General features: G+C 44.1%; 1 protein-coding gene across 1 annotated transcript in view; it reads left to right on the forward strand.

Moving 5' to 3' along the window:
* Positions 1-19,724, forward strand: part of LOC124795312 (glutamate receptor 1-like) — a 1,309,547-nt gene that overhangs the window by 984,727 nt on the left and 305,096 nt on the right. The window contains exon 7 of the mRNA XM_047259283.1: positions 1,019-1,183. Coding sequence (XP_047115239.1) covers positions 1,019-1,183 — 165 coding nt within the window. The remainder of the gene's footprint in view (positions 1-1,018; positions 1,184-19,724) is intronic.

The following is a 19,724-nucleotide window of genomic DNA, read 5'->3' on the forward strand; positions in this document are numbered from 1 at the left end:
GCAAAACTAGTAGAAAAACTATCGTTGGGTTTTCATAGATAATTTCTGCGTAGCCTCAGGCGGCTGTCCCCTAACTGATTCCAAAACGGACTTCCTGATTCCCCTTAGCTGCCACCCTATTTATTAGACAACGAACATGTTGATTCCCATTAGTTACCATCTTATTTTTCTATAGCGTACGTGTTTGTTCTTATAAGCTATCAATAATGTCATAACATTGTCCTTCCCATTTTATACAGACTTAGGACTGTGTACATGCAGTAGGTATGATTAAAATCGTTTGAATTTTTGTTATTCTAATCATTTTAGTATAGTGCAAGGAAAGTTGCAGTTGTCAACTAAGCTGAGCAAATCTGCTAGGAAAACTTCATTAGCTCATGCTCACTTATGGTAGTCGAGAGTACCCACAGTAGTTTTACACATCAAAAAATGGGACTGTAACTCACTATTATGTATTGAATATTAGACAATCCTCTTCATATACAAGTAAGACTGATTGGTTGATTATCTGTTCCAACCATTCTGTCGGGGTTATCCAAACCATAGCAGGTAACTGTCACCGTCTAACACCGCTTTCATATCTACATCATTTTTAAGATTTGTAAAATGATGAAGTTATTATCAACATTGTTATTATCATACTGGAATTCCATAATTGAACATATTACTACTCCAACTTTTTAAAAGTTCTGAGCTTTTTCATAATTTTGTGACTTTGTGTCACTGATAGATATTTAACTGAATGCGGATAAAAGCAATAAAAGTTCGGGGTATTTTAACTAATTTTCGATGTAAGTTCACCGATGTTTTAACTAAATTTTCGAAATAATCATGAACGTCATAATGTGACACACAACTGCACACAGTTGTTGTGGTTACACAAACAACAATATACAACGGGGCCTCGCACTTCATGTTCCAAAGATATATTTGTGTTTGCAATAATACGTAAGGTGACGAAATTCCTCAGTAATGTGATGTAACTGTCTATTAGTGACACTTTCTTGGTATTGTATAGATCATGGACGACCGGTGGGAGACGGAGGTGATCGAGTACGGCGCCATCAACATTAGCGGATTCCGGATCGTGGACTCCAGCCGGAGTTTCGTGCGGAACTTCCTGGAGGGCTGGAGGCGCTTGGAGCCGGACACGACGCCGGGCGCGGGCCGCGACTCCATCTCGGTGGGTGTTCTCCTCAAGGTTGCTGTATCCGCGACGTATCGTGCGCGGGGGATAGCCTCCCCACATCCGGCCGCTTCTTCTAGAACTAACTACATTTTCCCTATTTAGAGATACTATTGCAGCCCTGCACAGATCGCTAGACTAAGTGCGTAGCCTCATACTGGCTTTTACTTTCTGTAACTATGGTAGCCGGCCGGAGTGGCCGTGAGGTTCTAGGCGCTACAGTCTGGAACCGAACGACCGCTAGGTCCCAGGTTCGAATCCTGACTCGGGCATGGACGTGTGTGATGTCCTTAGGTTAGTTAGGTTTAATTAGTTCTAAGTTCTAGGCGACTGATGACCTCAGAAGTGGAATCGCATAGTGCTCACAGCCATTTGAACCATTTAACTATGGTATTATAGCCACATAGTTCCTGCATGTGCGTCTATACCGTGAAAATCAACAAGGTACTTCGATAGTTGCTCATAAATATTTTTCATATACACTGACAGGAAAAAATTGCAATATCTGGAAATAAGTAGAGTTGAGGAATGGAATTTCGGGAATACATTTGTCTAGTTAACATATTTATGTGGCTAACATTGTAAGATTGCAGGTTAATATAAACGCGAATAATCCGATACAATTGTGAAAATCTGGTACATTAATAACCGGTGTAACCGCCAGAACTTTCACTGCAAGCTTGAAAACGTGTTTGCACTGTGTTGTACGGGTTCCGGATGTCAGTTGGTAGGATGGAATTCGAAGCATGTTGTGCTTGGTCAATAGAGTCAATGCTGATGTCCCATATGTGCTCGATTGAAAACAGATCTGGTGACAGAGCAGGCCAAGGCACGATACTCTGTAGAGCAGGTTGGGTTACAACAACGGTATGTGGGAGAGCTTTATCCTGTTGGAAAACACCCCAGAATTTCTGTTCATGAATGGCAGCATAGTAGGTCGAATCATCAGACAGAAGTAAAGATTTGCAGTCAGGGTGCGTGGGATAAAAACGAGAGTGCTCTTGCTGTCATACAAAATCACACCCCAAACCACAGGTCTAGCAGTAGGTTCAGTGTGTCTAGCACTCCGACAGACTGCAAAACCTCAACTGGCCTCCTTCTTACCAACACAATGGCCATCAGTGGCACCGAGGTAGAACCAGGTTTCATCAGAAAACACAATAGACCTCCACCCTGCCGTCCAATCAGCTCTCGCTTGTCACCACTGAAGTCGCAAATGTCAGTGGTTTGGGGTCAGTGGAATGGACGCTATAGGACGTCTAGCCCGGGGCTATCCTTGAAGCAACCGATCTGTAACAGTTATGTCACTGTGATGCCAACTGCTGAACACAATGCTGCTGCGATACGCCAGAGGCATACCCCTAACACGATGGTCCTCCTTCTCGGTAGCGCCATGTGGCTACCCCAAGCCCGGTCGCCTTGCGATCGTATATTCCCGTGTCCACCTCTACCAACAATCATGTACAGTGGCTGTATTCTTGCCAAGTCTTTTTGCAATATCGCAGAAAGAACATCCAGCTCCTCGTCGCCCTACTACGCTACCACGTTCAAACACTGCCAGGTGTAGATAACAGCGTTTTGTCGCCCTAAAGGCGTTCTTGTCTAACATCAACTTAAGCTCAAAAGTAATCTACGCCCACGACCGCTATTTAGAGCAAACCAGATTAGCGTCCTCTTAGTGGGACTACTAGTGCCACTCTTATGCTTCTGGCGCCAAATCTGAATAGACATCATTTTTCAGGTGCAGAAAGACGCCTGCCAACTTTCTTTTATGTAGTACAATTCCGTCTTGGTGTTGCGATTATTTTTCGTCAGTGTTTGTATAACAGACAGGACGAAGAAACCATAATGCTTGAAGACTATATCAGAACTACGCCGACAAACTTGCAGAGGAGGTGGTATGGACCGAAACAAGACAAAATTGTCTGATGAAGATGGGTTCTAAAATGCATATCTTAAGACTTATGAGCACTTTTCAGTACGCTAGCAGGAGACACATCTCTTCGACCGAACACTCGTTGATATCTCTATTTTGGGAGGTGGTGCTGTGAACCAAAAGAAGAAAATAATGTGTAGTAAACATGGGCCCAGTAGGGTCGTAGTTTTTGTAAACACTTGTTCATTTTCACTACTGTGAAACACAACTCTTCTGCTGAATAAGAGATCATATCTACAAGACATTTTCTCCTGTTTTTTTTTCTTCCACCTCTGAAAGTTTGTCGGAGGTGTTACAAGGTTCACTCTATATGCATAACCAAAGGGCATTATAAGCTTCTGTGTGTGTATATTACTCTTTGGTTATAAAGCGATTCTTGGCTCCTACTTTATAAATTACATCCTAATCTGACAAACTATCGTGGAAGGTAAAAGTGAGATATTGAAGAGAATGCAGCGGCAAGAGATGAAAACATTTTAATGGTAACAATAATTCAAATTTTTTTAAAATATATAAAAACATTGCAGTAGACTATAGAGTAAATGCCACAGAATAGTTTTATACAAATGCCTGGAAACTTACCCTGTCACACCAAGAAGTTTCGAGACTGTATTAATAAGAAGTAAAGAAACGATAAGATGGTAGTTTTAATGCTTAAGGTGTTCTACACAGACAGTTTTAATGCCTCAGGAGTACAATACACAGAACGTTCATACAGCCATGTGAAAGTGCCCAGAGGGGTCGTACTGTGGGCTGTTGTTGAACTCAGGTGTCACATTGGCGTGAATGCCGGTTATGTCAGTAAAGCGTTAACTCTTCATGCTGATTTTTGCACTTTGTCGTTTAGTACTAGGTTCCTATTGATAATGTAAAGTCTCGTTACCCTTGATAACATTTTCCAGACGAGAATTGTCCGCGTTTCACTACTGACTGTGATATCCACTGTGTCCCACATTGTGGAGGCCAGATCATAACTGCAAGATTCCTGGAGCACAATATACACTCCTGGGAATTGAAATAAGAACACCGTGAATTCATTGTCCCAGGAAGGGGAAACTTTATTGACACATTCCTGGGGTCAGATACATCACATGATCCCACTGACAGAACCACAGGCACATAGACACAGGCAACAGAGCATGCACAATGTCGGCACTTGTACAGTGTATATCCACCTTTCGCAGCAATGCAGGCTGCTATTCTCCCATGGAGACGATCGTAGAGATGCTGGATGTAGTCCTGTGGAACGGCTTGCCATGCCATTTCCACCTGGCGCCTCAGTTGAACCAGCGTCCGTGCTGGACGTGCAGACCGCGTGAGACGACGCTTCATCCAGTCCCAAACATGCTCAATGGGGGACAGATCCGGAGATCTTGCTGGCCAGGGTAGTTGACTTACACCTTCTAGAGCGCGTTGGGTGACACGGGATACATGCGGACGTGCATTGTTCTGTTGGAACAGCAAGTTCCCTTGCCGGTCTAGGAATGGTAGAACGATGGGTTCGATGACGGTTTGGATGTACCGTGCACTATTCAGTGTCCCCTCGACGATCACCAGTGGTGTACGGCCAGTGTAGGAGATCGCTCCCCACACCATGATGCCGGGTGTTGGCCCTGTGTGCCTCGGTCGTATGCAGTCCTGATTGTGGCGCTCACCTGCACGGCGCCAAACACGCATACGACCATCATTGGCACCAAGGCAGAAGCGACTCTCATCGCTGAAGACGACACGTCTCCATTCGTCCCTCCATTCACGCCTGTCGCGACACCACTGGAGGCGGGCTGCACGATGTTGGGGCGTGAGCGGAAGACGGCCTAACGGTGTGCGGGACCGTAGCCCAGCTTCATGGATACGGTTGCGAATGGTCCTCGCCGATACCCCAGGAGCAACAGTGTCCCTAATTTGCTGGGAAGTGGCGGTGCGGTCCCCTACGGCACTGCGTAGGATCCTACGGTCTTGGCGTGCATCCGTGCGTCGCTGCGGTCCGGTCCCAGGTCGACGGGCACGTGCACCTTCCGCCGACCACTGGCGACAACATCGATGTACTGTGGAGACCTCACGCCCCACGTGTTGAGCAATTCGGCGGTGCGTCCACCCGGCCTCCCGCATGCCCACTATACGCCCTCGCTCAAAGTCCGTCAACTGCACATACGGTTCACGTCCACGCTGTCGCGGCATGCTACCAGTGTTAAAGACTGCGATGGAGCTCCGTATGCCACGGCGAACTGGCTGACACTGACGGCGGCGGTGCACAAATGCTGCGCAGCTAGCGCCATTCGACGGCCAACACCGCGGTTCCTGGTGTGTCCGCTGTGCCGTGCGTGTGATCATTGCTTGTACAGCCCTCTCGCAGTGTCCGGAGCAAGTATGGTGGGTCTGACACACCGGTGTCAATGTGTTCTTTTTTCCATTTCCAGGAGTGTATGAACCGATGAATATGATGGTTCATTAACTTCACTTTTCAAGTCGCGGCAGCCTCCGCTACTACTTGGTTTGTTTGGTGGTCAATGTGTGCTGAACGGACTTGGCATACTTTTTTTCTCTTCTTCACAACCATTCACATAACAAAACATTGACACACAACGCCCGCAAATCTCCTACTCGTACTTACCACATCCTGCTCACATCTGTTAGAATTTTCACCTGTTGTTTGCAGTTGTTAGCTCAAACTGAGATTTTCACTCTGCAGCGGAGTGTGCGCTGATACGAAACTTCCTGGCAGATTAAAACTGTGTGCCCGACCGAGACTCGAACTCGGGGACCTTTGCCTTTCGCGGGCAAGTGCTCTACCATCTGAGCTACCGAAGCACGACTCACGCCCGGTACTCACAGCTTTACTTCTGCCAGTATCTCGTCTCCTACCTTCCAAACCTTTAGCAGGAGAGCTTCTGTAAAGTTTGGAAGGTAGGAGACGAGATACTGGCAGAAGTAAAGCTGTGAGTACCGGGCGTGAGTCGTGCTTCGGTAGCTCAGATGGTAGAGCACTTGCCCGCGAAAGGCAAAGGTCCCGAGTTCGAGTCTCGGTCGGGCACACAGTTTTAATCTGGCAGGAAGTTAGTTCAAACTGCCACCGTAGATACAGCTCTGGCATCGCTTACACGTCGCGAATAAAATCACTCTCCGAACTTCTACGACGGACGGTTTGTTTGGAACCAAATGCATCTAAAATAATCATATTTTTCTAGATGCATCCATAACCTTTTTGATTCCCATCTACTTATCTCTTATTTTAATAGTAATACAAACTTGACGTAGAGTACTCAGGTTGGCATTATTGGTGGCTTTTCCTTCAAGGCTTGACAGATTTGTGGCATTTTCGTCAATTCATTTCGCAGTTTTAGATCAAGTTAATCGTTTAAACGTTTCAGTTTCGTTTCACTTTAACTTGAGGTTTCCCACCTACAGTTATCATGGTGTTGTTGTGAAGTTAAAAAAAAAAATAAATAAATAAAAGAGTTTAAGGGGTGTAATCCTCAATCTCTATACAGTCTCTGAAATGAAAACGGACACCTTTGAACAAATCTGACGATTTTTGTAAGACGTCTTACAACTATGAAACGTATTCATGCACATACGAGTAAATGTCTCATTTGACACATCACATAGTTTCACTTTCACTTGATGTGTCGCACCTAAAGCTTATTTTGGTGTTGTTGTGACGCTAAAAAGAAATAGAGATTTACAGAAATAATTTCTTCAAATCCTATACAGTCTCTAAAATGACCACAGATGCCTTTGAACTAACGTGACCCTTTTTTGTAAGACGGCTTTCAATTGTAAAACATGCTATCGGACATAAGCTCCACGACTTATCAGAAAATAGATAGTAAATAGCTCACTTTTATAACCTTGTTCGTTAGTGTACAGTAGTAGGTCGCGTAGTAAAGATGGTAAAAAGGAATGTCAGAGTTTGGAAAAAATTGGTCGCTTCCAACAAAAGGAGCAGTGAAAGTTGTCACGAGATAATGGATCCAGTGCCTCGTTCACAACCGGAGGTGATCGGAATGCCCGAACACACGGTATCGGTCGGTGTGAGTGACTTTAAAATTCTTTCTGCTGGAGATCAGAGACAGGCAGGCTTTGTTGGCGATCATCGCTGGCATCACGAGCCCTTAGGTTACCCTACCTCATCCTCCCGCACACCTTTATGTTTTCGCAACGACCACTTGACACTGTAGGAAGCGCTGTAAAAGTTATACGGGGCGCTCGGCGTGCTGTCACAAGGCTTATTACATTAGCTCACAACTCGCTGCCCCTCACCCCCCCCCCCCCCCCCCCACAGCGTTGTGTTTCACTTACGCCCGACCGCCATAAAGAGAGACGTGTGGGGCGCCAAGTGAAAATAAGCAACTCCGCTGTAGGTGACGTAAAACAGGCTACGGAGACGCCGTACGCGTGAGTGTCTCAGGTCCCTCTCCAGTGTTCTGGAAAACGCCTCACATCGCAGGATGAGGTCCGCTATTGAGGTGGACCGGATACACAAGGGACTCCACAGAAAGGTAATGATTCATGCGATTATGGTTCCTAAGGCTTCAGTGGACTTTTGTAATTATGTGGCATCCTAGAAGAGTCTTCGATAGATTTGAGCGTATCCCTGACCCCAGAGTTGTCCCTTGAGCTTCATTGTACTCATCCAGCTCTGCAATGCCCAGGAAGTCCTTTGGGCTTCGATGAACTCGTGCCATTTCGTAACCTGCTAGGAGTCTCTGGAACTTAGATAGACGCATGCAGTTTCATAACTACCAAAGATTAACGGTTTAATTACATAATTTGGAAGCTCTGTTGCATAGCACAAATGAGTTCAGCTCTTAGTGTCGTTTGGAGATAACAAAACAGAAGTGAATTTTGACCACGACAGGTCAACAGAAATATGCGATGCTAAATGTCAGTTTTGACGAGCGACTCAATGGAATCGTTGCTTTGACGTCACTTCTTGATCCTCACTTCGATTTAAAATTCTTTATGGTCATAGATTTATAGCGCTATCTGATGTCACTGTTTACGAGAGAAATTATATTTTTAATCTTTGCTATGTGTGAGAAAAGAAATATTGTCTTTTCTGTTTCAGAGGGAATAACTGTATTTGTTCAATTTAGCAGTCTGTTTTTCTTTCCGATAAATATTTCTTTTAATTATTACTTTGTATCGTGGCACCCCCTAAAGCTGAAGTGCTTTCTAAAGATAATTACCTCGTTTCTATTCCGATAAATAGTTGAAGTTTTATGCATGGTATCTGTTTCGGTTTACCACTGATACATGCACGTACTTGTAATTGCGTATTGCAGTCTCCATTACAAGTGCATAGCTAAAATGTGTATTCGATACCAGGTTCGATTTACTTACGGTAAGTTTGTTTGAAGCCCATATTGTATGTTGTGGTTTCCACTACAGTTGTACAACTGTTGTACGATACTCTATGCGTTTCCTATCCTATGTACTCGTAGAGTTAACTTCTTGTGATCATTTCAGTTTACCACTGGTAACTATACGACAACAATTATTGAACTACACTCCTGGAAATGGAAAAAAGAACACATTGACACCGGTGTGTCAGACCCACCATACTTGCTCCGGACACTGCGAGAGAGCTGTGCAAGCAATGATCACACGCACGGCACAGCGGACACACCAGGAACCGCGGTGTTGGCCGTCGAATGGCACTAGCTGCGCAGCATTTGTGCACCGCCGCCGTCAGTGTCAGACAGTTTGCCGTGGCATACGGAGCTCCATCGCAGTCTTTAACACTGGTAGCATGCCGCGACAGCGTGGACGTGATCCGTATGTGCAGTTGACGGACTTTGAGCGAGGGCGTATAGTGGGCATGCGGGAGGCCGGGTGGACGTACCGCCGAATTGCTCAACACGTGGGGCGTGAGGTCTCCACAGTACATCGATGTTGTCGCCAGTGGTCGGCGGAAGGTGCACGTGCCCGTCGAAATGGGACCGGACCGCAGCGACGCACGGATGCACGCCAAGACCGTAGGATCCTACGCAGTGCCGTAGGGGACCGCACCGCCACTTCCCAGCAAATTAGGGACACTGTTGCTCCTGGGGTATCGGCGAGGACCATTCGCAACCGTATCCATGAAGCTGGGCTACGGTCCCGCACACCGTTAGGCCGTCTTCCGCTCACGCCCCAACATCGTGCAGCCCGCCTCCAGTGGTGTCGCGACAGGCGTGAATGGAGGGACGAATGGAGACGTGTCGTCTTCAGCGATGAGAGTCGCTTCTGCCTTGGTGCCAATGATGGTCGTATGCGTGTTTGGCGCCGTGCAGGTGAGCGCCACAATCAGGACTGCATACGACCGAGGCACACAGGGCCAACACCCGGCATCATGGTGTGGGGAGCGATCTCCTACACTGGCCGTACACCACTGGTGATCGTCGAGGGGACACTGAATAGTGCACGGTACATCCAAACCGTCATCGAACCCATCGTTCTACCATTCCTAGACCGGCAAGGGAACTTGCTGTTCCAACAGGACAATGCACGTCCGCATGTATCCCGTGCCACCCAACGCGCTCTAGAAGGTGTAAGTCAACTACCCTGGCCAGCAAGATCTCCGGATCTGTCCCCCATTGAGCATGTTTGGGACTGGATGAAGCGTCGTCTCACGCGGTCTGCACGTCCAGCACGAACGCTGGTCCAACTGAGGCGCCAGGTGGAAATGGCATGGCAAGCCGTTCCACAGGACTACATCCAGCATCTCTACGATCGTCTCCATGGGAGAATAGCAGCCTGCATTGCTGCGAAAGGTGGATATACACTGTACTAGTGCCGACATTGTGCATGCTCTGTTGCCTGTGTCTATGTGCCTGTGGTTCTGTCAGTGTGATCATGTGATGTATCTGACCCCAGGAATGTGTCAATAAAGTTTTCCCTTCCTGGGACAATGAATTCACGGTGTTCTTATTTCAATTTCCAGGAGTGTATATGTTTAAAAAAACGTAGATTAGTTACAAACACTTTATCCAACATGTAAACGCCGCTATGACATGTGTACAGTGATTGGCAATGATGTGGCACAAACGAACAGCGAAATTCGGCATGACCTGCTGGAATGTCGGAACATCGATGCTGTCGATGACCTCCTGAATGGCTGTTTTCAGTTCAGCTGTGGTTTTGGGATTATGTCTGTACACCTTTTCTTTAATACAGCCCCTGCATTTGTTCAGATCTGGAGAATATAACGGCTAATCGATGCCCATGCAGTGGCTCTGTGTACCACAGAGCCAGAATGCTGTCCCCAAAGTGCTCCTCGAGGACATCAAACACGCTCCTGTTTCGATGGGGTCGAGCTCCGTCTTGTATGAACCACACCTTGTCGAAATCAAGGTCACTTTGGATAATTATCAGTCCCCCAAACGCGCTAATTTTGCTTATTGACGAACGCATCGAAATGAAAGTGGGCTCCGCCGCTAAACCAAACCATACGTGCGCATACTAATTCCCACCATGCTTCGCAGCCAATCGTTCAGTTTGAATACCCTAACGCAAACCGTTCTGAAGTTATGACAATTTTATTTCATATATTTCAATAATTGTCACGCCGTACACACTTATGGCACTGCGTCTCCACTTGAGCGTATTTCCTTTACTAACTTCTATTTACTTGCGTTAAACTGGTGTCTTGGTACATAACAGCTGTAGAGCGGTTTTCTGATACTCGTTTAGGTTTCTTTTCGTCAAATACTTAAAGTGCTTCTAATCACTAACGTTTCCATTTATTCTTGTAAAGTACACACATTCGTAACTTCGCATCACAATGTCCTCATGATCTATACAGCTCGAGTGTATTGTTCGATACTATGTTAGAGTTTTTTCGATAAATGTATATTCGTTAAAGTCATACAGTATGTTTTTATGTCCATTATAGCTCCATAGCTTGTTTCTGTGGTACTCGATTCACTTTATTCCTGCCAAATACGTAATGTGTCTCATGTCTATTTACGATTCACCCCTGAAAAGCACATACAATCGAAACTGCATATCGCAATCTGCTCTTGAGCTAAATAGGTAAAGTGTATTTTCCAGCACTAGTTACAGTTTATTTTCGATATTTTTTTTGTTTTTTCCACTGCCTGTTGCTTCCGCTATAGCCGTTTTTACGATTCTCGAATCAGTTTCATCACAATTAGTTAAATTACCTCTTATTAAACCCTTTTCGAATTTCCATTGAAAAGTACTTATATTCGAAATGGCGTATTTGCAATCTGCTCGTGACCTGTAGGCGAGTAACGGGTGTAAGTGCAGATATTTCTATTGGAGACTGAGTACGGTGTACTGAAACCACATTACATCAATATTTACGTCATTTGCAGACCCACAGTTATAGTTATTAGAAGTTGTATGTTTTTCGGTTGGGTAGCACCTCCAAGTACATGTGGCAAGATCAAGCCCTCAGCGATTATTTTTCACTGGGTAACAGGTAAGGTATTCAAGTGGGGACGTGTGGACGTATACTGTTAGTTTATAATGACAGACGTGGTCCACGTATTGGTGCAGTTACAATACTGCAGAAAAGCTGAGATAGTAAATTATGTGACGTGTTTGTGGGAAGAGTGGCGTGCTCCACGACACAGGACGTACGTACGACACCACATCGTCCTGTCAGATGGGTGCTAATTCTGCACACAGCAATACGATGGACGAATCCATGTATGAAGGCTAGAAGGACGAAGATCTGATTAATGATAAAACAAGTAAAGATGACGTTTGCAGTGAACCCACAACTAGCTCTAATTAATTTGCATCAATTGTTGAAAGGCGTTTTGCAAAATTTCTAATTAAATGAAATACTGGGAAGTCATTAAAGTAACTATGAATGGCTACAGGTATCAGAGTATCCTCACAATGGAGAAGGAACATGTACGATTTAGCCAGAATAAGCAATGATTCGCGTATGTAGTAAAAAATGAGTGAGAAATTAGTGCAGACGGATCAGATACTAGAGCAAAACGGTGCACTGAAGAGGCAATACAGAGGACGTCCAGTCAAAAAAATTCAGGTTCATATCCCCATCTCAAATAAGAAGACCGTCATAATTCCCAGAAGATTAAAATGTGTTGGATATTATCCCTGAAAATCAATTAGAACTAGTGGCTCTGTAATATGTAATGTTCTTAGTCACTTATATAATACATTTTTAATTCACCATGTCTGCAGTGAGAGATTAAATTATTGGTGAAGCCTGGCATTGTCAGGGATGCAATTTTCTGTATATCTTATACAGTGGTATTGAAAACTACGGGCTGGGCATAAAAAGATTTTTACATTCAATTTTTTTATTTAGTAAATTGCATTAAGTTGGGGCTCTTAATACAATTTATTAATTAAAACTAATTTTTATGCGCAGACCGCAGTTTTCAGTATACTGAATACTGTATAGTGTATACTGAAAATTACAATCTATGCACATCTTTTTTACATTATTTTCTTTAGTAAATCAAATTATTCTCTATAAGAAGTTATATCAATAACTACTGCCCAGTATCATGGCTTATAACATTTTTCAAAATTTTTCGAGAAGGTAATGGACTTCTTCAAATACATTGCGGGAATGCAGTCGGGTGACACAACCACGAGCTTTCCACAAAAGCGCTCCCCGTACTTTCAAGCCAAAACTGCAGTAAAGTCACAATTAAGCGCTGTGCAAGGGAACTTAAAGCCTCGGTTTGCACAACAATTCCGCAACGCGAACACACACACACACACACACACACACACACACACACACACACACACAGAAATCACGCAACTAAAACTCCTGTGGTTGGGTGATGTCGCTATTTTCTACAGTGCGTACTTGTGTGTGTGTGTGTGTGTGTGTGTGTGTGTTATCTTTCCGGAATTGTTGAGATTTAAATTCCCATGCGCAGCGCTTACGTATTGTAGTTAAAATTCTGTCGAAATATCGGCGGTTGTCGGCGACGTCACCCGGCTGCATTCCCGTAAGTTATTCGAATAATGTATACATCGGGAGAAACTCAGGTCTCACAGTTCACTCTTTGGTTGTCATCAAGGGCGCCCGTACGATAGTTCGTAGGAACGAGGCTAGATCGGCGGATACGGCATATCTCTGTATATAAAAGGCAACGCCCTGACTGACTGGTTCAAATGGCTCTGAGCACTAGGGGACTTAACATCTGAGGTCATCAGTCCCCTAGAACTTAGAACTACTTAAACCTAACTAACCTAAGGACATCACACACATCCATGCCCGAGGCAGGATTCGAACCTGCGACCGTAGCAGTCGCGCGGCTCCGGACTGAGCGCCTAGAACCGCTCGACCACCGCGGCCTCCTGACTGACTGAATTACTGTCTGACTGATCATTGCCCAGCCCATACTGAAGCCACCGTTTAAGAAGAGACTGTCCGAAATTCCATTAATGAGGGGGTGAAATAGAGGATGAAAGGCTTTTTGAGAATATGTCGTTATTAAGAGAATTTGGAAGCTGGAACTATGAAAACTGGTATTTGGTTTCTCAATTTAAAAAAAAAAGTACGTGTTTCATCATTTTTTTGGAAATTCAACCACTAAGGGGATAAAATACTGGGTGAACCTTTTTAAAAAAATAAATAGTTACTAACGAACTAAAGGATTTTAAGGCTACATCTATCACAATTGGTATTTGACTTCCTGGTTGGACGTAAAAAAGTACGTGTTCCAGTGTTTCTGGAAATTCAACCCCTTAAGGGAGTGCAATTGGAAATGAAAATTTTTATGAAAGTATTTCGTTACATTAAAAATATTTTAAAGCTAAATTAATGAAGACTGGTGTTTCACGTCTCTGTTAGATATAAAGAAATATTTGTTAGAGGATGGAAGTTGCTACGGAAATATCTCCACAAGATCGTAAAAGGCATGATTAACAGAACCTAGTATTCCAACTACAAGAACAGCTTTTTGACCAGAAGTACATTCGGAAAAGACAATGCTTATATGAGCTTTATTAGCGTGAAAAGCTTAAAGCTTAGAAGGTGAGGCAATTTGTGAACAACATGAAAAGTCGATTAAATAAAAAAAAAGTCTCTGCGAACGAAGCAGCGGGCGATAAGCTGGTTTGTAATATTTTGAAAGACTAGTGGCGACTTCTAAGCAGCGATAAAAAAATTCCAGTTCCGACCCCGATAAAAACGTGATTAATAGCGACTTTTAAATAATTTTCTTGAAAGATAAACACCTGACTACACTATATTTTTAACTTAGCCCGAGAGCTAGGGTGGGAGGAAGAGGGGGCGGCTGAAGCCCCTTGCCGCTAGATATGGGCGCCTTTGGCTGTCACCCACATGTAGCTATGCTGCTGGGCTACATACCCAATCCTAATTTGGGTTTCAAAAATGCCACTCAACTGAGATAGCTATTTATACATTTATTGAGACAGTAATAAAATCACTAAAATATAAAATGTCACTACTTGAAAGGGTTTGTCACTTATCGAAAGTATTTGTTTGTGATTGTCACAATATTCTACTATAAAAGTTATGTTTTTGTAGAAAATACAGTACACCACGTATATGGTTTAGTTCCTGAAATAGAAAGCAGAAGGTTACGTTAGGCTGGTCGAATAATACAAAGAGGGACGCCACACCATCTGCATGGCGAGGAATTATAAAGAGATTCTCACAAGATTCGTTCATGGGGCCACTGCTGTTCTACGTTTATGTTAATGATCTACGACGTAATTTGTATCAGGAGGCTTAATCAACCCTTTCTGAAGATGACACATGCATCGTTATGATACCATGCAGAGAAGTATCAACAATGAATGTAATAAATGAGGTTTTGGTGACAGTTAATGAGTGGTTATCCACAAATGGGCTAGCTCTGAACTTTGAAAAAAATACAAGTATTCCCTTTTTGAAGTCTAAAGGGGAGCGTACCAAAGGGAGAAAGTTTAAGTTCTTACGTTCGATACTGATGAAAATTTAAACTGGAAAATCCATATAGCAGATCCGCTAAAACGTTCAGGTTAGGATACTTTTGCCATAAGAAAAACTGACCAACTTGAGCATATAAAGTCAGTAAGTTAACAAATTTTCCATAATTTCATTTACCCAGTTCTTAAAAAATGAGATTCTGGCTTAACTCCTCCCTTAGGCAAAAAAATATTCATTACACAAAAGGAGGTAGTTTGAATTATGTATTGGGTCCACACATATGCATGTTGCAGGAATCTCGTTAAGCAGCTGGGAATGTTAATCACACACTCGAAGCGGACTCATTCAGTTATGAAAATCGTTGTCAACAATCTGTCTGAGTTTGGGAGTATCAGAAATATTCACAAGAACAGCACTAGAAGGAAAAATGACTTGACAAAAATCTATGTTACACTTTGATGATTCTAACTTTGACACAGGAAGGTGTTAAATACGCGACCATGAAAGTATTTGATACGGAAACAAAATTTCTAATGCCACCCTGTGTTCAAGTGTAGGTTACAGATTTTTCTCCTTGCTCCATCTATACCACAGATTAATTTTTGAACAGAAGTAATTCGTGATTTAAACTGAAGAAAACTTGTCAGCGTCTAGCATACAGTAGTACAAATATTCCTTTCATTTTTTTGTGTTCTGTGTCTGTTCAAATGACATATTCTCCTTTATGACGTTTATCGTACGATATATTGAACATTTAACTAACTCATTATCTGACTGAATTTGCCGTCATGGATATCGTTATCGTCTCTTAGCATGATGGTAGAGAGTGGCATTTGGTGAACGACACGCCTGGAGAAACTGAAGAATCAGACGATTACTTCCGGTTCTCATAGAAAGTAATTCTGGTAGCAGTCATTGGAAATCTGGTGGCAGTCAAAATGGTTCAAATGGCTCTGAGCACTATGGGACTTAACTTCTGAGGTCATCAGTCCCCTAGACTTAGAACTACTTAAACCTAACTAACCTAAGTACATCACACACATCCATGCCCAAGGCAGGATTCGAACCTGCAACCGTAGCGGTCGCGCGGTTCCAGACTGTAGCGCCTAGAACCGCTCGGCCACCCCGACAGGCTGATGGCAGTCACTGGAAATCTAGTGTGTTAAGATGAAACTAATGAGTAGGCATTGAATAGAATTGGGGAGAAGAAGAGTTTGTGGCACAACTTGACTACAATAAGGGATCGTTTGGTAGGACATGTTCTGAGGCATCAAGGGATCATCAATTTAGTACGGGGGGGGGGGGGCATCGTGGAGGGTAAAAATCGTAGAGGGAGACCAAGAGATGAATACACTAAGCAGATTCATAAGGATGTAGGCTGCAGTAGGTACTGGGAGATGAAGAAACTTGCACAGGATAGAGTAGCATGGAGAGCTGCATCAAACCAGTCTCAGGACTGAAAACCACAACAACAACAACAACAACAAGATGAATAGTTGGCCCTATCTACTGGATTACCTTTCCTGTATGTAGGGTGCTCGTCTAACGCCATAACTTACACCAATGTCATGGGTTTCTGATAGACTGGCATGCGTCCACTGTCCGGCCACTATGGATGATGAATCGTGGCGTAGAGTTGAAGCAGCATGGAATGACCTGATCATATTTGTGATCCAAGATCAGTTCGACATAGCACGCAGCCGGGTTGTAGCCATTTACCCTGCCAGAGGAGGCAGACCGGTTTGTTGAATTTCTCACCGTAGACACCGCTAACCATCTAGGGATTTAATCATGTGTTATTTTTACTTTACTGTGCAGGCAGAAGAAGTTAAATTTTGTTGGTATACTTCCTGGTGCTGAAATTTTAATGGCTGGCAGTTTTACGTTACGTTAATTTTAAAGTGAGAGTGTTAGTTATGACAGTGGTGCCTATCTACATTTCATAAAAATCATGTATATATGTACATTGATTGCACATCTGTTTCCTAAAGTACTGATTCGATGTTCACCAAGCTTAGTACAGATATCACTTACTCTCTGGAGAGGAGCACTGTGAGAGTAAGAACCACCAGTCTTCCATAGGGGAAGGTGATGGGGATGGGGTAATGACATAGATGCATAAATTACGACATCTGGAGCAATTTCACCCGAATTTTGTACAACCATGACTCCTCGTTTGTAAGTACAATATAGATCTAAGAGGGCGTACTGAAATGTAATGCCTCCGAATTTTTATATGAAATCTCTCAAAGCTTTTTAACAAAACAAAAGTTACTAAAATTCTGTATCTTTACTCATCATGCCTACATATTTATTTCTCAACATAATCCCCTGACAAAGAACACATTTCTCCTAATGAGAGACCATTTTGTTTATATTGACACTAGAGTGTTTGGCTGTGACGATGGAGCCACAAGCTCACCTATGCTTGGAACGCTTCATCACTGTTAAAGTGAGTTCCTCAAACGTGTTCTTTAAGTTTTGGAAACAGAGGAAAATCGGATGGGCCAAGTCGAGACGGTATGGAGGGTGATCGATGAGAGTGAACCGAAGGCATCGGATTGTTGCAGATCTCGCGGCGGTCGTGTGTGGCCTGGGACTGTAATGCTGAAGGAGTCCGTGTTCCAAGTGCTGATGAAGTCTCGAAATTCGGAACTCGAATCCAGCACGCTCTTTCTCAAACACAAACATAGTTACGTTACATACCGCCGTGTTACACCGCTTCAGTTTGGAGCCCTGTAGGGCGGACGTCATTCAGCGTAGAAATAAAGAATTAAAATGTAGAATGTTATTAACATTTGTTTTATTTAAAAACATTTAAGAATTTTCACATTAGAAATTACGAGGTATTACGTTTCAGCACTCCCTCGTAAAATACCTACGGTCAGATAGTGTTAGTACGAACGTGTAGGTAAAGAGTGTTGGTTTCATTTTTATCTCTGGAAAATAGGGCCACTGCCAACGGTCCACGACATTTCCTACCCAGGCAGAATCACAATTTTCGTCAGGATTCACATGAAATCTGAATAGAAATATATCTAAACTTTGTTGAATATATATATGAAATATTTTTAGGGTTGTATATAAGTACCTCTGCTCCCTGGACTCGGGTGGGCGCGCTGGCGGATTAACGACGACTGCCAGTGTGCCGGCCAGCCAGGATGTCGTTTTTAGGCGGTTTTCCACATCCTACTAAGTGAATACCGGGCTGGTCCCCACGTCCCGCCTCAGTTCCACGGCTCGCAGACATTTGCAACATATTCACACTGTTTCACGATTTACACTAGACACAGACAGCTGGGGTACACTAATCCCGTCCTGGGGGGTTTGGGGTGGCGGCAGAGGGCATCCGGCCACCCCTTAAAATTCACCATGACAAATCCGTACGTAACCCTGCTGACCCTGCGCACAAATTCGGGATAAAGGCAGTAGCGAAAGAAAGAAAGAAAGATAAGTACCTCTGGGTTTCAGAAGACAACTATGCGAAACATACAAGGCATACAGGAAACAGATAAATATCAGTGGATACAGGTTCCCCTACAAGTTTTTAACTTAGAATTGTGCTCCGTGTAGGAAACATCTGTGATGGGGCAACGTCAATGGGGCGGAGGAGCAAGTGCGCGGAATTCATTAAAATCTTTCTTGTAGCCCGGGAAGGCAGCTTTTCCTGGAAATCTGCTCATTGGGTTGCCTATCTGTATGCGCAAACGTATTCGACGCGAGAATGAGGCGCAGGTGACTCCTCTGCACATTCGGAAACATCTGCCCGCTAATGGTGCGCTTTAAAACTACGCCACTACGAACCTAAACTTGAAGAGATGTCCTCTCCAGTGAACGAGGCTTTTTTCGATATTTTTTACGGTTTCCGCTAAGTCATTTTCTAAAAACCGCAGGTATTTACGGATAAACCTACGAGTAAGTACACTACTGGCCATTAAAATGGCTACACCACCAAGATGACGTGCTACAGACGCGAAATTTAACCGCCAGGTAGAAGATGCTGTGATATGCAAATGATTAGATTTCAGAGCATTCACACAAGGTTGGCGCCGGTGGCGACACCTACAACGTGCTGGCATGAGGAAAGTTTCCAGCCGATTTCTCATACACAAACAGCAGTTGACCGGCGTTGCCTGGTGAAACGTTGTTGTGATGCCTCGTGTAAGGAGGAGAAATGCGTACCATCACGTTTCCGACTTTGATAACGGTCGGACTGTAGCCTATCGCGATTGAGGTTTATCGTATCGCGACATTACTGCTCGCGTTGTCCGAGATCCAAAGACTGTTAGCAGAATATGGAATAGGTGGGTTCGGAATGGTAATACGGAACGCCGTGCTGGATACCAACGGCCTCGTATCACTAGCAGTCGAGTTGACAGGTATCTTATCTGCATGGCTGTAACGGATCGTGCAGCCACTTCTCGATCCCTGAGTCAACAGATGGGGACGCTTCAAAAATGGTTCAAATGGCTCTGAGCACTATGGGACTTAACTTCTAAAATTATCAGTCCCCTAGAACTTAGAACTACTTAAAGCTGACTAACCTAAGGACATCACAGATATCCATGCCCGAGGCAGGATTCGAACCTGTGACCGTAGCGGTCACGAGGTTCCAGACTGTAGCGCCTAGAACCCCTCGGCCAACCCAGCCGGCTGGGGACGTTTGCAAGACAACAACCATCTGCACGAACAGATCGACGACGTTTGGAGCAGCTCGGAGA

Source organism: Schistocerca piceifrons, chromosome 4, assembly GCF_021461385.2.
Source record: "Schistocerca piceifrons isolate TAMUIC-IGC-003096 chromosome 4, iqSchPice1.1, whole genome shotgun sequence".
Lineage (NCBI taxonomy): Eukaryota > Metazoa > Arthropoda > Insecta > Orthoptera > Acrididae > Schistocerca > Schistocerca piceifrons.